General features: G+C 35.9%; 1 protein-coding gene across 1 annotated transcript in view; it reads right to left on the minus strand.

The window, feature by feature from the left end:
• The window catches only part of LOC132117898 (FERM domain-containing protein 4B-like), a 46,915-nt gene that overhangs the window by 3,018 nt on the left and 25,786 nt on the right, over window positions 1-18,111 (minus strand). Inside the window, exons 2-21 of the mRNA XM_059527244.1 lie at window positions 17,948-18,013; window positions 17,745-17,839; window positions 15,733-15,825; window positions 15,452-15,536; window positions 13,912-13,968; window positions 13,794-13,816; window positions 13,008-13,091; window positions 11,956-12,021; window positions 11,713-11,770; window positions 10,206-10,292; window positions 7,543-7,619; window positions 7,078-7,216; window positions 6,401-6,539; window positions 5,952-6,085; window positions 5,178-5,294; window positions 4,366-4,594; window positions 3,327-3,383; window positions 2,922-3,060; window positions 2,284-2,448; window positions 1,320-2,101 (exon numbers count right to left, since the gene is read on the minus strand). Of these exons, the coding sequence (XP_059383227.1) occupies window positions 1,320-2,101; window positions 2,284-2,448; window positions 2,922-3,060; window positions 3,327-3,383; window positions 4,366-4,594; window positions 5,178-5,294; window positions 5,952-6,085; window positions 6,401-6,539; window positions 7,078-7,216; window positions 7,543-7,619; window positions 10,206-10,292; window positions 11,713-11,770; window positions 11,956-12,021; window positions 13,008-13,091; window positions 13,794-13,816; window positions 13,912-13,968; window positions 15,452-15,536; window positions 15,733-15,825; window positions 17,745-17,839; window positions 17,948-18,013 (2,692 nt within the window). The remainder of the gene's footprint in view (window positions 1-1,319; window positions 2,102-2,283; window positions 2,449-2,921; window positions 3,061-3,326; window positions 3,384-4,365; window positions 4,595-5,177; window positions 5,295-5,951; window positions 6,086-6,400; window positions 6,540-7,077; window positions 7,217-7,542; window positions 7,620-10,205; window positions 10,293-11,712; window positions 11,771-11,955; window positions 12,022-13,007; window positions 13,092-13,793; window positions 13,817-13,911; window positions 13,969-15,451; window positions 15,537-15,732; window positions 15,826-17,744; window positions 17,840-17,947; window positions 18,014-18,111) is intronic.

An 18,111-nucleotide genomic window follows, 5' to 3' on the forward strand; every position in this document is an offset into this window, starting at 1 on the left:
TTGGAAGTAATCGTTTCAGTCATACTAAAACAGGGCCATGAAAAAGGTGGAATAATGGCACCTTATTGCTTGATGGTGGACCGGTGTCAAACTCAATTCCTGGAGGGCTGGAGCCCAGCAGAGTTTAGATTTAACTCCAATTTAACACATCTGATCCAACTAATTAAGTCCTTCAGACTTATTTGAAAACTATATGGTATGAGTGTTGAAGCAGGGCTGGAAGTAAACTCTGCAGGGCTTCGGCCCTCCAGGAACTGAATTTGACACCCCTGGGATAGATCGATTGGAGCATTATTTCAGCCAATGAGCCAATGATGAAAGGTTTGTACCTGGCCAAACAATTTCTGTCGCTGAGATTGGAAGTAATAGTTTTGGTCACACTAAAAGACAACAATGTCACATTTTGGCTTGAGGGTGGCCAGGGCTGGATTGGGAAGGATCTAGATCAGTGGTTCTCAAACTGAATTTTGGAGGGCCACAGCTCTGCAGAGTTTAGCTCCAACCAGCTCCAACTCACACCTGCTTGTATGTTCCTAGTAATCATGAAGACCTTGATTAGCTGGATCAGGGCCAGGTTTCCCGATAACGATTGATCTTAACGGTTAGGAGCGAAATTAATAAAAAATAAAAAGAAAACAAGTCATAAAGTGTATAATAAAGCACAATCAAATCCTTATATTATAAGTTAAAAGTGCAATCTTCCGATTGTCCTGCAGGTGAAGCATAAATCTGTCTTCTTACGATGCACGTAGGGCTTTACGATTACTCCAGAGCACTCGTAGATCTACAATGATTTTCAAGTGCTACTTAAGTTAAGATGCTTTTGGGAAACAGACTGTAATATTAAGATCAGTCGTACGATAGTTTTTACGAACTTCTTATGCTTACGAAGCTTTTGGGAAACGTAGCCCAGGTATGTTCGATTAGGGTTGGAAAAAAAACTGCTCAGAGCTGTAGCCCTCCGGGAACTGAGTTTGAGAACACTGATCTAGATCAAACGAGAACATTATTTCAGCCAGAAACCTGGTATTTTTTTCTGTCGAGATGTTGAGATTGGAAGTAGTAGTTAAGGTCATACTAAAACAGGGCAACCAAAAAGGTGTAACAATGCAGCTTTTGACTCGGGGGTGGCCCTGACTGGATTGAGAAGGATCCAGGTCACTTGGGAACACAATTTCAGCCAAGGGGCCCATGATTAATGATTTCTACTGGTCCAAACAGGTGCTTACTGCAGCCCTGCACCAGAACCTGCCATTTTGTTGCCCATATGCTTGATTTTATTCATAGTCTGCAGTGTGTGTTTGAGGAACTGTACTTACCTGAGGAGAAAGAGTTGGTTCGGCTGGAGTGGCTGAAGGGTGCGGGCAGTGTCTGGTAACCCAAGCTGTGCTGGGAACCTCGGTCATATTTGTAGGTGTACACCAGCTGATATGTACCTGGGTCCCTGTGCCCAGCACTGCGATTATACCATCCCTTTAAATGCTCCGCCACCAAAGCTTTGTACATGTTCTTGGTCACTTCATTCAAGGGTCCCTGTCTTCCCCTAGGGGGCCTCACAGTGGCGTATGGGTTTTGTGACAAATTATCCGAGCCCTCTATTCCATAATGCCTATTCCGACTACGACTCTGGTACCCATGTGCTGGGTAAGTGGGGTTGATGTTATAGTGACCCTCTAGTTCGCTCTCATAGACGTACGCTCCATTGGAACAAGGCTCATATTCGAAGCCGGGATACCCAGTCACATAGTACGCAGTGGGGCCATAATGATTCTGCTGGTAGCCATAACAGCTGGAACTTTGAGGGACTAAGTTGGGCATGCTGCCTGTATTGCCGTAGATCTCCACTTTGCGGTGGAGCCGGTAGTCATGGGACTGAGAGTCCAGCATGCGGCGGGGAGGAGTGGCCGAGCAGGGGAGACTGTAGTCCATGCTGGACATGCTGGTATAGGACGAGCAGTCATCCAGTACCTCAGTGCTGTTGCTACGGCGGGATGGAGACAGCGGGAAGGCCGACTTGTTTGCACATTTAGAGTGGAGAAGTTGTGACTGGGACTCCAAACTGCCACTGCGGTGCCGGAAACCATGTATGTGACCTTCTGACCTACAGGGCACAATAAATATCATTTATTTTGGTAAAAGAGAATGCACTGAATACATAAACTACTTGCATGACCAAAATTCAAACAAGTATAAACTACTTGTCGCCACCACAATTCTAGGTTGTTGTATGTGGTTGTGAGAGATTTTTTTTAAAGTGTTTTATACTAGACCAAGTCAACTCACCTGAGTTGGCTGTTGCTGTAAGCGCTACGGGGCATGACGGGGGTTTGTGGTAAGCTGCGGGGATCCTTTGGCATTCTGGGTAATGTTTTACATGGACTGCTTTGGGCAGAGAACACCTCTCGGGGGATGTAATAATGTTCTGGGCCTTGGACCTGATGATCTAATCTGAATTCAAACAGAGAGAAGAATACCTTTGATGAAAGAGAAATATCCAGTGATGATTTGATGTCACATACTGTAGAGGCCAGAAGGCTAGGAATATAGTATGGGAATTACATTTACTTTTATGGTGCTTTTCTGTCTTTTTTGTACTACAACTACTACTACTATTTATTATTATGAAATGTTAAATAATTAATATTTATTAAATCATCAAATCTATATAAAATCTTATCACAGAAATGCAATAATGAACATTATTCTTTTCCGACACATTTTCTAAAAATTAAAAACAGTGTATAACAACTTTTACCATGACTGATAAATACTTAACAACTGAAATATATATATTTTTTACATTTCTATGATATAAAAATAGTTATTTTAATAGTTATAATTTAAACACAATTTTCGAGAGTGACCCAGACAATTTTTTCATGAGATTCGAGCTCAGCCTGTTGTACTATGAGTATTCACACCTGTTAAGATCTCTGTCGTGGTGTGTGTCGCTGGATGAGGATCGTCTCTCTGTGTTGTATTCCAGGCCGGATGATGACAGAGGAGGACTGAGACACGGGGAGCACTGGACCGAGCGGGAACGCGGCCTCTGGCCATCATCTTCAGAAAACACAAATAGAGTTTTTGACTGCTATGTTTTCTGCTGTGCCATATTTGATTGCATCTGTTTCAAATAACACTTTATAAATTCATCATCGGTTGTACATGATAAATGATCTATTATGAGTGTGTTAATGTGCATGACTCAGTGCCTACATTAGGGAGCAATGCTGATGGAGAAACACTGGAAGTGAGGTAGTGAGTTGTAATAAATCTTAATTACATAAGCAGAGAGCTGATAGTGGTTTCATAATTGCTGTCATTACCGTCATCTAGAGGAAGACTTTCACACAGGGAGCTGCACTCAGACTGAGCCAGTTCATCTATGGAAGAAAGAGAAATGATGTTATGTTAATGAAACACTACATAAATTAAATCAAACATTTCATTGATTAAACTACATGACAGGATTAATCAAATTAATCAATCACATATATTGTAATTTAATTAATTAAGCCCTATTTTTTTTTATAATGAATTACATTAAATCTAAAAAATTCACAGCCTGATAAATGTTTATGTACTATATGTAGTCACAATCAGTCACAGTAAAATTGCAGTGATAATTTGTTTTGTGTGGGGGTTTTTTCTGTTCATGTATTTCTTGCTTTAATTCTTCCTTCAGATGGACATGTGCTGAACATTGTCTGTACTGACAAGCATTTATGATAGACTACAATATACTTTAATGTACTTATCAAATCTTATGTCATGTAATTAATTCGTAACGTTCGTAATAATAAAGTTGCAAATTCGTACATTTAACATATATTTTCTCATGTAATACCAAATAACAAGCTATAATTAAAATTATTATAATAAAAATGAAAACGAAGTACTTTACGTGCTTTTGTATGTTAGTCAACAACACATCAAAATAAGTTTGCTTCTGTAAAACACTACAAAATATTACTACATTTAAATAAATGTACTTTTTAGTAAAACAATGACAGTATTATAAAATGCACTTTTTAATGCACTACTGTATATCTCTCTTTAAGTCACTTTAAATGGCCTTTTATTTCATTGATATTATATTATCTGCACATACAGTTTCTTAAAAATATACTTTTAAAATGTTAATATACTACACTTGAAGCACCTAAAGTGCACATTCAATACAATTACGCACAATTATTTTGACAAGGGATAAAGTATTAAACCTATTCTAAATTAATGATGATGATATGACTAAAGATTTATGATGATGATGATGATATGACTAAAAACGTTTCTTGTTTTTACGATTGACAGGGTGTCCTTGACCTGGGATGAGCCACTTCAGCAAACATCTGTCTGACATACCGGCTATGATCACAGAAGCTCTCTGTGTGGGTTTCTGCCCTTTCTTCAGTCTGTATCGGTTCATTTCATCTTCGATCTCCTGCAGCTTTTGCATGGCGTCCAGACAGTTCCTCCTCCTTTTTTTCCTCACTAGTTTAGAGATGTCAGGCTCAGCAGCGAGTTTCTTGGCCGCCTCCACGATTTTCTGCTGCAATGCAAAGCGGCTCTCCAAATTTCTGAGGTACGGGTCCTAGGAATAAAGATTGCCATTCATAACAATGTTGATTATTTTGTATTCTATCATCTGTCTGTCGGTACGAGTGAGAAGAGTCATCAATATTTGTGGTTCGTTTTCCGAAATGCAAAAAGATGCTTTTTATTGCAGTATACTTTTTTACGCTTTTTTAGTAACGCGTAGATTGCCTCAAAGCTAATACAGATGAATTATATCCCATAAAAAAACAACCCATCATGATCTCATGGGGTCTTTAAGGCAGCAACATTAAACAAATATATCCTAGGTTTGTTCTCAATCAACATTTGTGGTTTGAAACCACGAATCAATAAACAGAATCCTTTTTTCCAAGCTTGATATCCAATACAAGGCCACATCGTGGAATTATTTGACAGCTAAAATGTTACAGATGATAATGGACGAACACTTGAGGAAGATTAGTCATCCCACATACAGACACACGTGAGCTAAACATGGCATGTTGGCATTTGACCAGCTCAGGAAAGCCTCATAGCAATAGAGCCAACCCCCCAGTGTCTGATATATTATTCAGTCCTCAACTTGGCCACATTGTTGTGTGCCAGTGTTTCACACTAACCTCATTATATGGGAAAAGGTCATCCAATTTGAAGGCCGTCCCGACTCTCCTCCGAACATGAGGAGGGGTTTCACCTTTGATGAGGGGATACTCTTTTGGGAGTTTGCCAGTGAGTTTCTGAAAGCAGATAAAACATCCTGTAAATGGATGAAAGTCACAAAGAACAAGCATGGGTCATATTTCATAAAATAATAAATAATTTGCATAAAGAAAATGAAACCAATTAGGGCCAATATGATTTCTTTTTTTCATTAATGCAGCGGGGGGGGGGGGGGGGGGGTCATTCTCAGTACTGCGCGCATAATGAGAATGTGAGATGAAAAATCATATCGTAAATGTTTGGGGTATTCAAGATTTTTTTTTTTAAAACGTTAAATTACAATTTAAAATATTGTTTTCTATTGTAATATATTTTGAAATGTCATTTATTTCCTGTGATAGAAACAATGATATATTTTTAAGGATTCTTTGATGAATCAAAATACAAATCTTTTTTTGATCTAGGAAATAGAAAGCAATTTTCTATTCTTTAATGCATTGAAATAGAAATGTTTTGTAACTATACATGTCTTTATTGTCACTTTTGACCAACTGTATGCAATAAAAATATCAATTTCTTTAAAAATATGTACAATCAAAATTTGTCTCAATATAACTATTTTAATATATACCGGTAATATATATGGTAATTCTGTTATTTATTAGATTTGTTATGTAATAATGTGATCACCACATTTAAAAAAAAGACAAAATATTTGACTTGTTTGCTCTTACAGCCTCCCGCAGGCATATTTCCTTCAGCTCTGTCAGTTTTTGGCTAAGTATATCCTGGATCTCGCTCTCTCTCTTTCTCAGCTCCGCAAGTTTCTCTTTTTTCTGGTCGTCGTTCATTTCAGAGTCAGCCGAACCTGTGAAATTAATGCATAAAATAGTGCATGCATTCATTATGGCAGGCAATAAAAGGAAAAAATATGACGTCAAGACTATTTAAAGTACAATGAACTTCAGTGACATTTCGCAGAGTCTATAATGAAAGAAAAGGTTTGAGAGGGAGCAACACAAATAATAGGACAAGAATCCATCAGAGCAATGCTCTATTGGAGCAATTCATATTTTCACAAATATGTGAACGGACATCTGTGGAAATACATTGACTCATGGATAAACAGAGGCCGACTCAACCATCAAATCCTATCGTGAGGATCAGATCAGAGCTCATGTACCTGTTGAAACCAAACTCCCGTTACTGGCCATGATGAGCTGATTTTTGACTCCGGCGCTCAGTTTGTTCATCTTTGATGCTCCGTTCTCTGTCAGGTCAGCCGCGATGTCTCCTAAACTCCTGGCTGTGGTGATTTTAGCCTGTTAATTGATATAAATAGGGTATAGGATTTTATATTAACCCTATAAAGTCTGCTATGTAAGGCCTCTCCATGATTGCTGACGTCCTCCTTGAGAATCAAGTACATATTCTCACTATATGAGCCATAAAAACTTTTTATATATATATATTTTTTTTTTTAAACAAAGGTTTAGTCTAAAAGGTCAGTATAATGTTCAGTTTAATGTTTTTTTTTTGGCTATTATTTCGAAGGGTTAAAAAATGATTTTTTTATCTTTCTTTCCTATGGGTTACACAAGCGTTTGTTTTTTTTACAATTCCTGATCAAACCTGAAAGCGTGAATATTAATGAAACACAAGACAGAAGACCGTGGGTGTCGAGCGACTATTATTAAGAACAGGAGATGTTTCATAATTCTGGAATGGTGTAATGTCTGATGTAACTTTTTGGATTTGAATCTTGTCTATTCATATGAACCTACTGTTCTCTTACAGATATAAGTATATATGAGCAGCCTGATTGATCAGACCTCATTGGTCGTGTGTATGCTGACTTACCTTGCTCTGTTTCCTGTTCAGGTAGAACTGATGTTGGCTGATGGCCATGACCCAGATGGTTTTGATCAATGAGTGACTGGCATACCAAGTGTGGATCACCAGCCCCGTCTGGCCAAATGTGCGTTTAGTCACTGTTCGCCTGCACGCACACACACACACACAAATTTTGATTTTTGGGACTTTTACTATTCATCATCTTGAGCAGTAAATCAGTATATTAGAATAATTTCTTGAAGATCGCTTGACACCGAAGAAAATTCAGCTTTGATCACAGCAATAAATAGCATTTTAGAACATATTCAAATAGAAAATTGGTATTTTAAACTGTAATACTATTTCAGAATATTACTGTAAGAGACTTCTTACAAAAAATATAAAAAATCTTACTGGCCCCCAAAATAGTATATTATATGTGGTATAATCCAGCTCATGATCTCTTATTCAAACACTTCCAGACCTCCTCACCTGTGAGGGTCATTGACCTCCACAGCAAACTTCTTCTCTCTGAAGTATAAGTTCTCCAACTGCTTCCACTGGAAGAGCTAAATCAGGAAAAACAACATGTGAGAGAGAGTTTCACGGGCCGATCTCTAGAGCTCACATTGAGTGACTACACCTCGCTGCTCAATGACTCAGTACACATCAACCTGGCAACCACAACAATCCTCAAATCAGATCGCCTTATGATTATTAAGAATACATTCATATTCAAGCTGATTCATTCATATTGAGTATGCATTCACTGTCATACAAAAGTTTGGGGTTTGTATGATTTTTATGGTTTTTGAAAGAAGTCTTTTTCTGCTCAACAAGGCTGCATTTATTTGATTAAAAATGGAGTAAAAACTGTAAATGATTTATGGATATATTTTAAAATGTAATACATTCCTATGATCAAAGCAGAATTTTTTCATCATTACTCCAGTCTTCAGTTTAATATTCCTTTGGGAACGGTTTTTCAGGATTAATTGATGAATATTAAGTATTATTAGCATTTTTTTTAAAACAGAAACCATTACAGAGTAAAAGTCTTTACTGTCACTTTTGATTAAATGCATCCTTGCTGAATAAAAAAGTATACATTTAAAAAAAAAAAACAAAAAAAAAAACAAGTAACCCAACATTGCTATGGTCATTCTACCATTAAAAGTAGTACGTATAAAGTTGCTGAAGAAAAAAAAAAATATAACCCATTTAAAATACAGTATAAACACTTTCTCGATCACATTTTTTACACCATCACAACATTTCAGCAGAGGCGTCTGCAGGTTACCAACGAGAACAAACTCTCTCAAGACTTCCCATGTGAAAGTGAATTATCCAGCTTTTAGAGCCTCTTACCGGTGGTTCAGAAGGTTAAATGATGTTAATCAAATCCTGAGCTTCTTCATTATGTTAGCGTCTACTCTGCTGAAGCCGTCTTTACTCGCGGTTCCTGACTTGTCTCATCAGGTTTCCTACAGGAGCTCAGGCACGCAGTGTTGGCCCAGCCTTGCTGCTCATGACATCAGTCAGATACCAGAGCAGCTCCTCACAGGACTCGTGCATCGCAGGCTGTGAAACTCAGCTAAAGCCCAGGGTGGATCACTCTCACTCAGGCTGGGTCACTGCTCCACCCGTTCTAACCTAGCCAGACTTAACTAAACCAGTTGTTCAGCTCACAATCCCAAGTGTCTGATGTGTTATATAATATAATTATAATTCTGTGTATTATCAGTGCTGTAATCTGTTTACGATGATTGTAGAGCTCTATGAGTTTCATGATGCACAAAACGCACAAAGAACCGCAGGTCTACTAATCTAAACAAGCCCAACTGTCAATCAATAATAAACGAATCATGTTTGTTTGTTTCTTTGTTTGTTTTTGGCTGTCCCCTTCTTCAAAATAATGCTCTATCCTGCAGACTATAACACAACCCATGGCAACAGTGTACAAGTCACACAATTATGGCAACGCTGCTTCACAGCATCCAGTCAAAATTAAAGTTTGGTTTAACTTGAAGAAATTATGACAGTAATATATTGCTATTGTACAGTAAAGTGTACTTCTCAATGATATACCTACTAACACTAATAAATTATTATTTTTATTATTATCTTATTTTAACAGTAAACCTGTTTTACAGCTTTGATTGTCAAAAAAGAAAGTTTTTTTTTTTTTTTGATTAAAAGATCAGTTAAATTGTTAAAATTTGATGACTTAATTTGATTAGCAGAAAAAAATAAATACACAACACAGAATATCTGAAGAAATAGGACCCAATAGAGTGGGGGAACTAGGATGTCAGAGTAATTCGCCGCTGGTAATAATGGGGGTTTTCAATTTACGAGTAAAATAAAGTCAATGGTAAACATAACTTGATGATACGTTTACATTTTGTTCTAAAACGTAAATGACACGCATCCATTCACAAAACAAAAATTATGAAGCAGTTATGTTCATTTTTGAAAATGTATTTGTGCACTTTGAGTGTGTGCCATTTACATTATAGAACAAATCATAAACGTATCATCAAGTTATGTTTACCACAGATTTTATTTTACTCATGAATTTAAAATCGCCATTAGAAAACCTAATAGGAAAATCTCGAAGGAACCAGTGGCGAATTACTCTTCCTGGTTCTGACGTCATAGTCCCCCACTCTATTGTGAAAATATATAATTATTAGGATGTTTTTATTAATTCTATTGATTATATATGCTTTTAGATTATAAGATTAAATAAAAACATTAAAATGGAATCCAGAAAAATGTAAGATAAAAAAAATAAAAAATAAATTTATAGGGTGCTAAAACCAATTTAGCACATGATGAACCATTATTCAATTGTTGTTAAATTTATATTTAATATATAAACTATTTAAAACAAACTGGTACAGCAGTTGTTTTTACTTCCCTTTTATTTCCTCAGCACACTCTTTACGCAACACATACAGACCTCATTTGTAAATCATCATAGCCTAAAGTGCAGATAAACTATGAAAGCAAGTGCTGACAAGCTGTGAGCCTCATCTGGGGAAATCAAAGCATCATTTCACAGGACATACTGAACTCTGTACAATAACTCATGATTCTGTTTATATAACAAATATTCATCCAATGCCTAGAGACAGGGAAACACAACATACCTTTCGAGGTTTTACTTTATCTTGGTGGTCATACTGTCCTATGCCTTTATAGCTGATGCCCAGCCACCATGGAAGTCCTTGTTTATCCTGCCAGACAAGACCTTTCCATTAGTTACACATCAACAGCTTTAAAGACTGAAACTATCTTTTATTAGTAAATATTTAAATCTATCAACTCAATACAATGTATTTTATGGTGACATAGTTACACCTAGTACCGTGTAATGTGTACTTACTACAGTAATAACAGGAAAGTATGCATAATTACAAGCAACAAACCCTAAACCAAATTCCACATAAATGCGTTCATTAATATTACTCAATACTTCTCTATGTAATTACAGTCTAACAACATCACCTTGAGATAAAATGTAACCTGAAATATGGATTTAGTCACAGCACAAAAAAAGAAGAAGTGTGACCCGGAAATGAACTAGGATTTGGGGGCAAAGTGACACCAAAAGTGAAATGACAAAAATGGTTATAAAGAATGGCTTCATTAATGGTGCATTTTTGCTGTGGTAACATACTGAAAAAAATAAATATATACAAGTGTTTATTATATTATATTACTTTATATATCATATATTATAATAAATATAACAAATATAATACAGTATATAATATTTATATAATATTTAATTCTGCCGATCGATTAAATTTTTTTAAATTAATCACATTTTTCTGAAATTAATCACGATTAATCTCACGTAACATTAAATTTCTTAAATATACTTTTATATTGCAATACTTTAACATGCAGTCTTCGAGTTAATGTACAAACAACAAATACAGTATATTTTTTATATTTGTTTAGTGCCATCTTTTTTTTTGACTGAAGGCGAGTATCACTGATGGCAATACTACTGATGTCTCCATCAAATAGATTTTTTTCCCACTTATGTTTATCCATTGACTATAGCCATTTAACATTACAGTACAAATGAGAGCTATCAATGTGAACATTTATTATACTTCAAAAATATTACAACATTTAATTTAACTTGAAACAATCTTTACATAAACTCATTATAATAAATGTCATATTTAGCTACCTGTGCCCTTCAGCAAGTTGGAAATTCGCAGAAACTGAATAAAGTTATCAAATACTAAATTATAAATTAAATATAGATGAATATTTAAAGCTAAAAAAAAAAGTTACTGATTTCAGCAGCTGGGTTTTTACGTTTTTGGGCTGCTATTATTTTAAGAGCTGCTACTGCTGAACATAACGCGGATCTAACACGCATTGTATTTTCTCACAACCTTTTATATATAATTGCACAATTGCATAGAGACAGAAGCAGCAGCTGTGAGAGGGGTTGCCAACCCTAGTTTCACACCTGCATTAACTGTGTTAAATATTTTAACCATGTTTAACTGGAAAAATTTAGTGCATACGTTAACATGCTAATTTTAATATTATATTATATTATATACATTTATATTAGTTTAATTGTGACACATAAAAGGTACATGGCAATATGGTCCAATGGACAGTATTTACCTTCACTTCATAATAATGCACTCCATATGTGGGCAGTGACTCCACCAGGGTCAAATACCTGAAACGGATGTAATGATCAGTAACACATTTGCTTAAGATCGATGTTTAACAGCATCTTAAGTATCCATCAGCACACATCAGTCCTGAGGCATGGGTGTGAAGGATTTGAGCAGCCAATCATAAATCAGGTCTCCCCCGGTAGCCCGCCCCGCTGAGGCTAATCAATGTTTTTCCGATACTCACTGCACAATGGCCTGTCCTCTGGAGAGCCCTTTCAACAGCTTGTAGTGTTCAATCACACGCTCCTCGCTGCAAAAGAGAAGGATGATGAAACCCACTCCACAGAGGATATATTTCCCCAGCCTCCCCCGAATCTCAGCGCGTCAGCATAAAGACGGCAGAGCACGGATCATCAGCCATAAAGCTCTCATGAAGGGCTAGAAATGCAGCTTCAGCATCACTGACTCATCAGCTCTCAGTGTGAATCTCATGGCTGTCTGTACCGCTGTCTGTGAGTGACACATCAGCACTGGCAGTAATTAAACAGTGAGAACAACATACCAGACGAGTAAGCTGTAATATACATATACAATATTATAGTAATCCCATTTTAATCAGTATTTTGTCTTTTCGTTCAGTTAACTTATTTAAACAACTTAAAACAAGACACGTTTTCGTGAGAAACAAAATGTGCAAATGTGTAAGATATTAGGACTCGGATTCAGAAAATATACAGTACACTACTGTTCAAAAATGTGGAATAAGATAAAAAAATAAAAAATCTTCAGCTCACCAAGGCCGCGTTTATTTGATCCAAAATACAGTGAATTGTGATATTGTGAAATATTATTACTATTTAAAATAGCTGCTTCCTATTGTAATCGGTTTAAAAATATGGTCACATGATCCTTCAGAAATCATTCGAATATGCTGATGCGATGATCAAGAAATATTTCTGATTATTACCAACGTTGAAAACAGTTGTGCTGCTTCATACTTTTATAGAAACTGTGATGCATTTTATCTATCAGCCTTCTAGAAAAAGAAAAAAAAATGTTTCTTTACTGTCATCTTTCATCAATTTAATGCATCCTTGCTGAATGAAAATGCATATATTAAGTATAATAATTTAGTTTGCATTAAAGATGTCAATTAATAAATCTCATTGACTTTCACTGACAAAACAAATATTGGGATTTTATGTAAAGCCAACTACATTAGCAGATGTCTATCAGAATCTTATTATCTTTCACATGTGTTTTCTAAGCGAATAGTTATATGAAAGCATGTTTTACCAGTATGCTAGAGACGGATGCTCCTTCAGGACTTTAGTGGGCAGTGCTGGAAGCTTCTTCAGATCTGCTCTGGTGTTTTCATCACTAAAGTCAACACAAATACACTTCAGCATGCAGCCAACATTTTTACAGTAGCAAAATGATTCATGTTATATAACCGAATTATCATGTTAACCACATTATCACATTATAATGTATACTGAATCAGAATTGGACATGTAATAGGGTGTAATGACTTTCATTATTTTTCACAAAATGATTAATTGGACAATAAACAAACACATTTGCATATGGATATATTTCGTTGACCATAAAATGTGAGCAGAGCTAAAGCTCGCTATAGCGAACAGCTTAGATGAAAAGCTACTGTATCATGTGACTTCAGAAGAGCACACAATCTTGTATGGTGCTTTCTAGTCCTTTAGATCGACTGAAAGTCAGAATCAACCTGCTTTTTCTCCGTTGGTAAAACAGCAGCTTGAGCATGCCACTAAATTACTCCTTCTGTGTTCGACGGAGAAAAAACAAAAGTTTGGAAAGATATGATAAATATGTTATTACATGACTCTAATCTCATGCTGACCTCGCTTCTCAATTAACAACCCTTAATGTCTTTAACCATATCTTGTGTGTGTTTTCTCTATCAGTACACAGACTTCCTACACTACCTTGACATACCTCTGGGTTTTATCTCAACACTTGACAGCACAAAGTGACATCAAAGTCTTAAAATAGGTGTTTTCCAAGTTCACAAACTTTGTGGTAAACAAATGTGGTAAAACACACCTTGTATAATCTCCTTTAGATTCCTGAAAAACAAAACAGGTTCAGTTTGTGCATTTAATACATAACACTGACTAAAAAAAACCAAAGCATCTCAAGTCTTAAAGCTGTATAGTCTCACCTGCAGTGCATGAGCAGCTAATTTAAAAACCAGCTCACTCTCCACCTCAATGTCACCCTGTGCACAAACAAGCAAACCTTCACTTCAAGAACTGAGTCACATTCAACGACGCTTTGAAATCATACTCATCGTGTCTACTCATTAACGTCATGAGAAAATGTGCCGCAGATATTCCTGCCATGGGTGTCAATTTGTTTTAGAGAAATGGCTTGGCTCGTGAACAATAATTAGGTTATAGACAAATAATTTACATTTATCTTTCACTGTTTTCATCAATAAATAGTCTGTCATGTAATATTCAGTCAACTAGCTGTCCTAATACAACCTTTCATTATAATAAAGGAAAATTGCCACTGTACATTGGAGACGTATATTTATAAAGTGTATGTGATTTAATTGTAACAGATTGAAAAATGGTGAAAAACAGTGTCTGATAGATGTGTGTGCACTCTATATTTACGCACAAATTTATGACTTATGTATTTGAATTACATACATACATAATATCAAACTAATAATCTTAGTGTAACGCATATTTTTCGAATCAGCATTAATATGTTACTTATGAAATCAATTACATTTATTCATGTAAAAAGTATGAACAGTTATAAATAGCAGTGGGACAAACAATATTGGGTTAAAATGCATGAGACTGAAATAAATTGGATTTATTGATGATAAATATATAAACTTTGTTTATGGTGTATTTAAAACACATTACGATTATAAGCACTTTTACAGAAATAATTTATGTATTACTGACAAATATAAATCACATTAGTTTATATTAATGCAATTTAATCCAAATAGATATTTTTTATATGCAATTCAAATATTTGATCCTATTCAAACAATCATATTTTCAAAATGTCTTAATTCAAAATAACAATCTGTTAATTGCAAAAAAAAAACTGTTCACTAAAGTAGTCTGAAAATGGTTAAAAAGCAATATTCAGTTAGCTAAAATGAAACAAACTGGATTTATTTATATATATAAATATATAAGTCTGTGTATTAAAACACTTTCAGTTTATTAGTAATATTACTGAGATATTACACGTTTTATTTATGTATGACTGCCTAATAAGTATTTCAAGTTTATTAGTTTGTGTCTTAAAACGGTTTAATCCAAATTAATGGAAATTTTATATATAGCTCAAGTACATAAATCATAACAACCTGCGGCGACAAATTAAAAATACAAGAGTTCAGAGCAAACACAAATTCAATTTTGCCTCTGTATTAGATACAGTTCTGCCGAAAGCTTATAAAGTGATTGGCAAAACTCAGGCCACAACGAACAGTGAAAAAATTATGCCCAAAATAATGCTCATGTTGGTCTTGATGGTTATGAAGAATCGTGCAGGAATTTCTCAGTTCATGATTCACAAGCCAATCAGAGACACATTCCCTTCCTGTGGCCCTGGGATGCAATAACTCATATTAACCCTCTGAGGTCTGTGGCTCTCTAATCGTTTATAGGGGTGAGAAATGAGACCGTGAATCACTTCGGTGGGTAAACAGACACAAAGGTACTCACATTATAGATGGCTGACTTGGCATTAAGAAAGAATAACTCCACAGTTGTGTGCTCCTTCAGAAGTGAAATGGTCTCAATATAGAACCTGCCAATGACAAATCACAATTTTGTAGCGTTAAACAAGGCAAGTAAAAAAAAAAAAAACTTCACTTCAGATCTAAAACATGGTGTTTAAAGCACCAGCAGCAGCAGCATAGTGATTGAGTCCAGGAATGTGCTGCATTCTGTGGTGGCTGTGGTCATGTGACTTCAGACATCATCATGAGGCAGAGATCACATACCTCACCAGGAAATGAAGCGCAATTGGCCCGGATTTCTTGGAGAAGTCGTGTTCCAGCACTCTGCGGTCCAGCTGCAGCCATTTGCACTGACCACTAGAAGAGAAAAGGTCATCTGACTGAAATGTGCAAGCACACATTCTTATTCAACCCAGTAAACGCTCTGCAATTTAACACTAATAGAAGAAAATAATCTGCACGAAAATGACTTCAGCAGGGCTGAGCAGAACTAAGGGGAGTTTTGCATTATATTTGTAAAGAAAACATTTGACTATAAAAGAGTAAAACTAAGTTTGGGAGTAAAACAGAGAGATGCACAGTAATATTAACAGTAACAAAATGTGGCGTAGTATTATATGCTTTTTTATTTTTTAAATAGCAGCTTGACAGTACCATGTTTTTACATAGGTACAATGGTAGTACCATATAAATGTAAATGCTTTTTTTTTGTAAGGAAAATGATACATATGAAGTCCATATAAGTCATTTAAAACCAGAGTGATGAACAGCGGAATTTAACAAATGTATTTTAACAGGAAATGTTTATGTATTATGTATGGACACTTGTTGCCGCCACTGAATAAAAAGATAATTTCAATCAAATAAAAAATTAGCAATTGTAAGAAAAATATTTTTTTTTTCTTGGAATTGGACTTAATAACTTGCAGTTGCAAGTTTATATCTAACAATCCTCAGAAAAGAAGTCAAAACTGCGAGAAGAAAAGTCAGAATTACGTGATATGAACTCACAATTGTGAGAAAAAATGTCAGATTTGTGAGATAAATGTTGCGATTTTTTTATTCAGTGCAGGAACAACCTTTCATGGTCCCACTTTATATTAAGTGGCCTTAACTACTATGTACTTACATTAAAATTAATAATTTGACACAATACACATATATTTTTACATCTGTACTTATAGTTTAAAAATCCTATATGAAGTTAGATCTGTAATTATGTGACGAGTGGGGCGGGGCCGAGAGACGTGGGAACAGAGCGAGGCCGGTGGAGTGATTGGAGATGAGCTACACCTGGTCGACCCACTGGTCACGAGTCCCACGGAGGAGATGGAAGGATATAAAACTGGAACGACGACAGTGAAGGACGAGAGAGGACCAGGCCTGGGCTTTAGTTGTGTTTGATTTTTATTTGTGCGCGTCAGTCGTCCGTGAGGGGCTGACGCGCTGTTTTGTCTTTATTTTGTCATTATTAAATCTTATTTGATTGTCCGCCGGTTCCCGCCTCCTTCTTCCCGATAATTATGGAGTTTAATTTGCTACAAATTAATTTCAGTAATTACATTTATAATTACACTGCTCACCCATCTCTTAAACCTACCCAAACTGGTTGCTAACCTTACCCATATCCCACTTCAAGAGCAGCAAACAGGTTTTGCAATACAATATGACCACAATAAGTACATAGTACTTTGTTTATTTTTTTTAATGCAAGTACAAACGTAGTAGTTAAAGGACACCTAATATAAAGTCTGACCAATTCCATAATTTTAAGTGTTGTTCAGGGACTTTGAAAAACATTTTGGATTCAGTGAATCAACGAATCAATGAATGGCTTCAGTGTATACATTTTCAGAACTGGTTCATTCAGATAAACCAATCTGATTCTGATGATCTCAAAGGGATAGTATACGCAAAAATGAAAATTGTGTCATCATTTGCTCACCCTCGTGTCATTCCAAACCTTTCATTCACCTTCGAAAAAAACAAATGAAGATAATTTTAATGAAATCGAAAGAGGTTTCTGTCCCTCCACTGAAGAACTATTCTACCAAAACCTGGAAATGCTTCAACAAGTACATGTATCATAAAAGTAATCCATATAATTTGAGCAGTGAGTAATTAATGACAGAATTTGGTGTTTTTGCATGACCTATCCCTTTAAAATCAGGTTTGCCATGTTTTTCATCCTTTATGTTTTCAGAAGCTAGATTTTTACAAAAGTTCCCTGTTAATGAGGAACCTCTACAGACAACATTATTACAAAAGGTACTCACGTGTCATCCAGATAGGTGAACCCAAAGTATTCCTTCTCTTTCAGGTTAAAATGGGACGAGACCAAATCCATCAGTTCATGAGACAACAGCTTTGGCTGCGAGAGAAATTCCATTGATCAATATAACGTGAGACAGCGAGGTTTATTGAGGTCTATTACCCTTGAGTGGGAGGTATAATAGACTAGAACTGTGAAGCATTATACCTGAACCAAGAGCTCCAGCTTCCTGTCGTCCAGGAGCTGCACCTGGCAGAGCCGTCCCTCGGTCATCTGTGGACACAGGGATGACATCAGATAATTGACATTGCACTAGCTCCACCTCCTCACCCACTAAAGTGGACAACTGAACACCAACTTAACGTATTAGT

Source organism: Carassius carassius, chromosome 37, assembly GCF_963082965.1.
Source record: "Carassius carassius chromosome 37, fCarCar2.1, whole genome shotgun sequence".
Classification (NCBI taxonomy): Eukaryota; Metazoa; Chordata; class Actinopteri; order Cypriniformes; family Cyprinidae; genus Carassius; species Carassius carassius.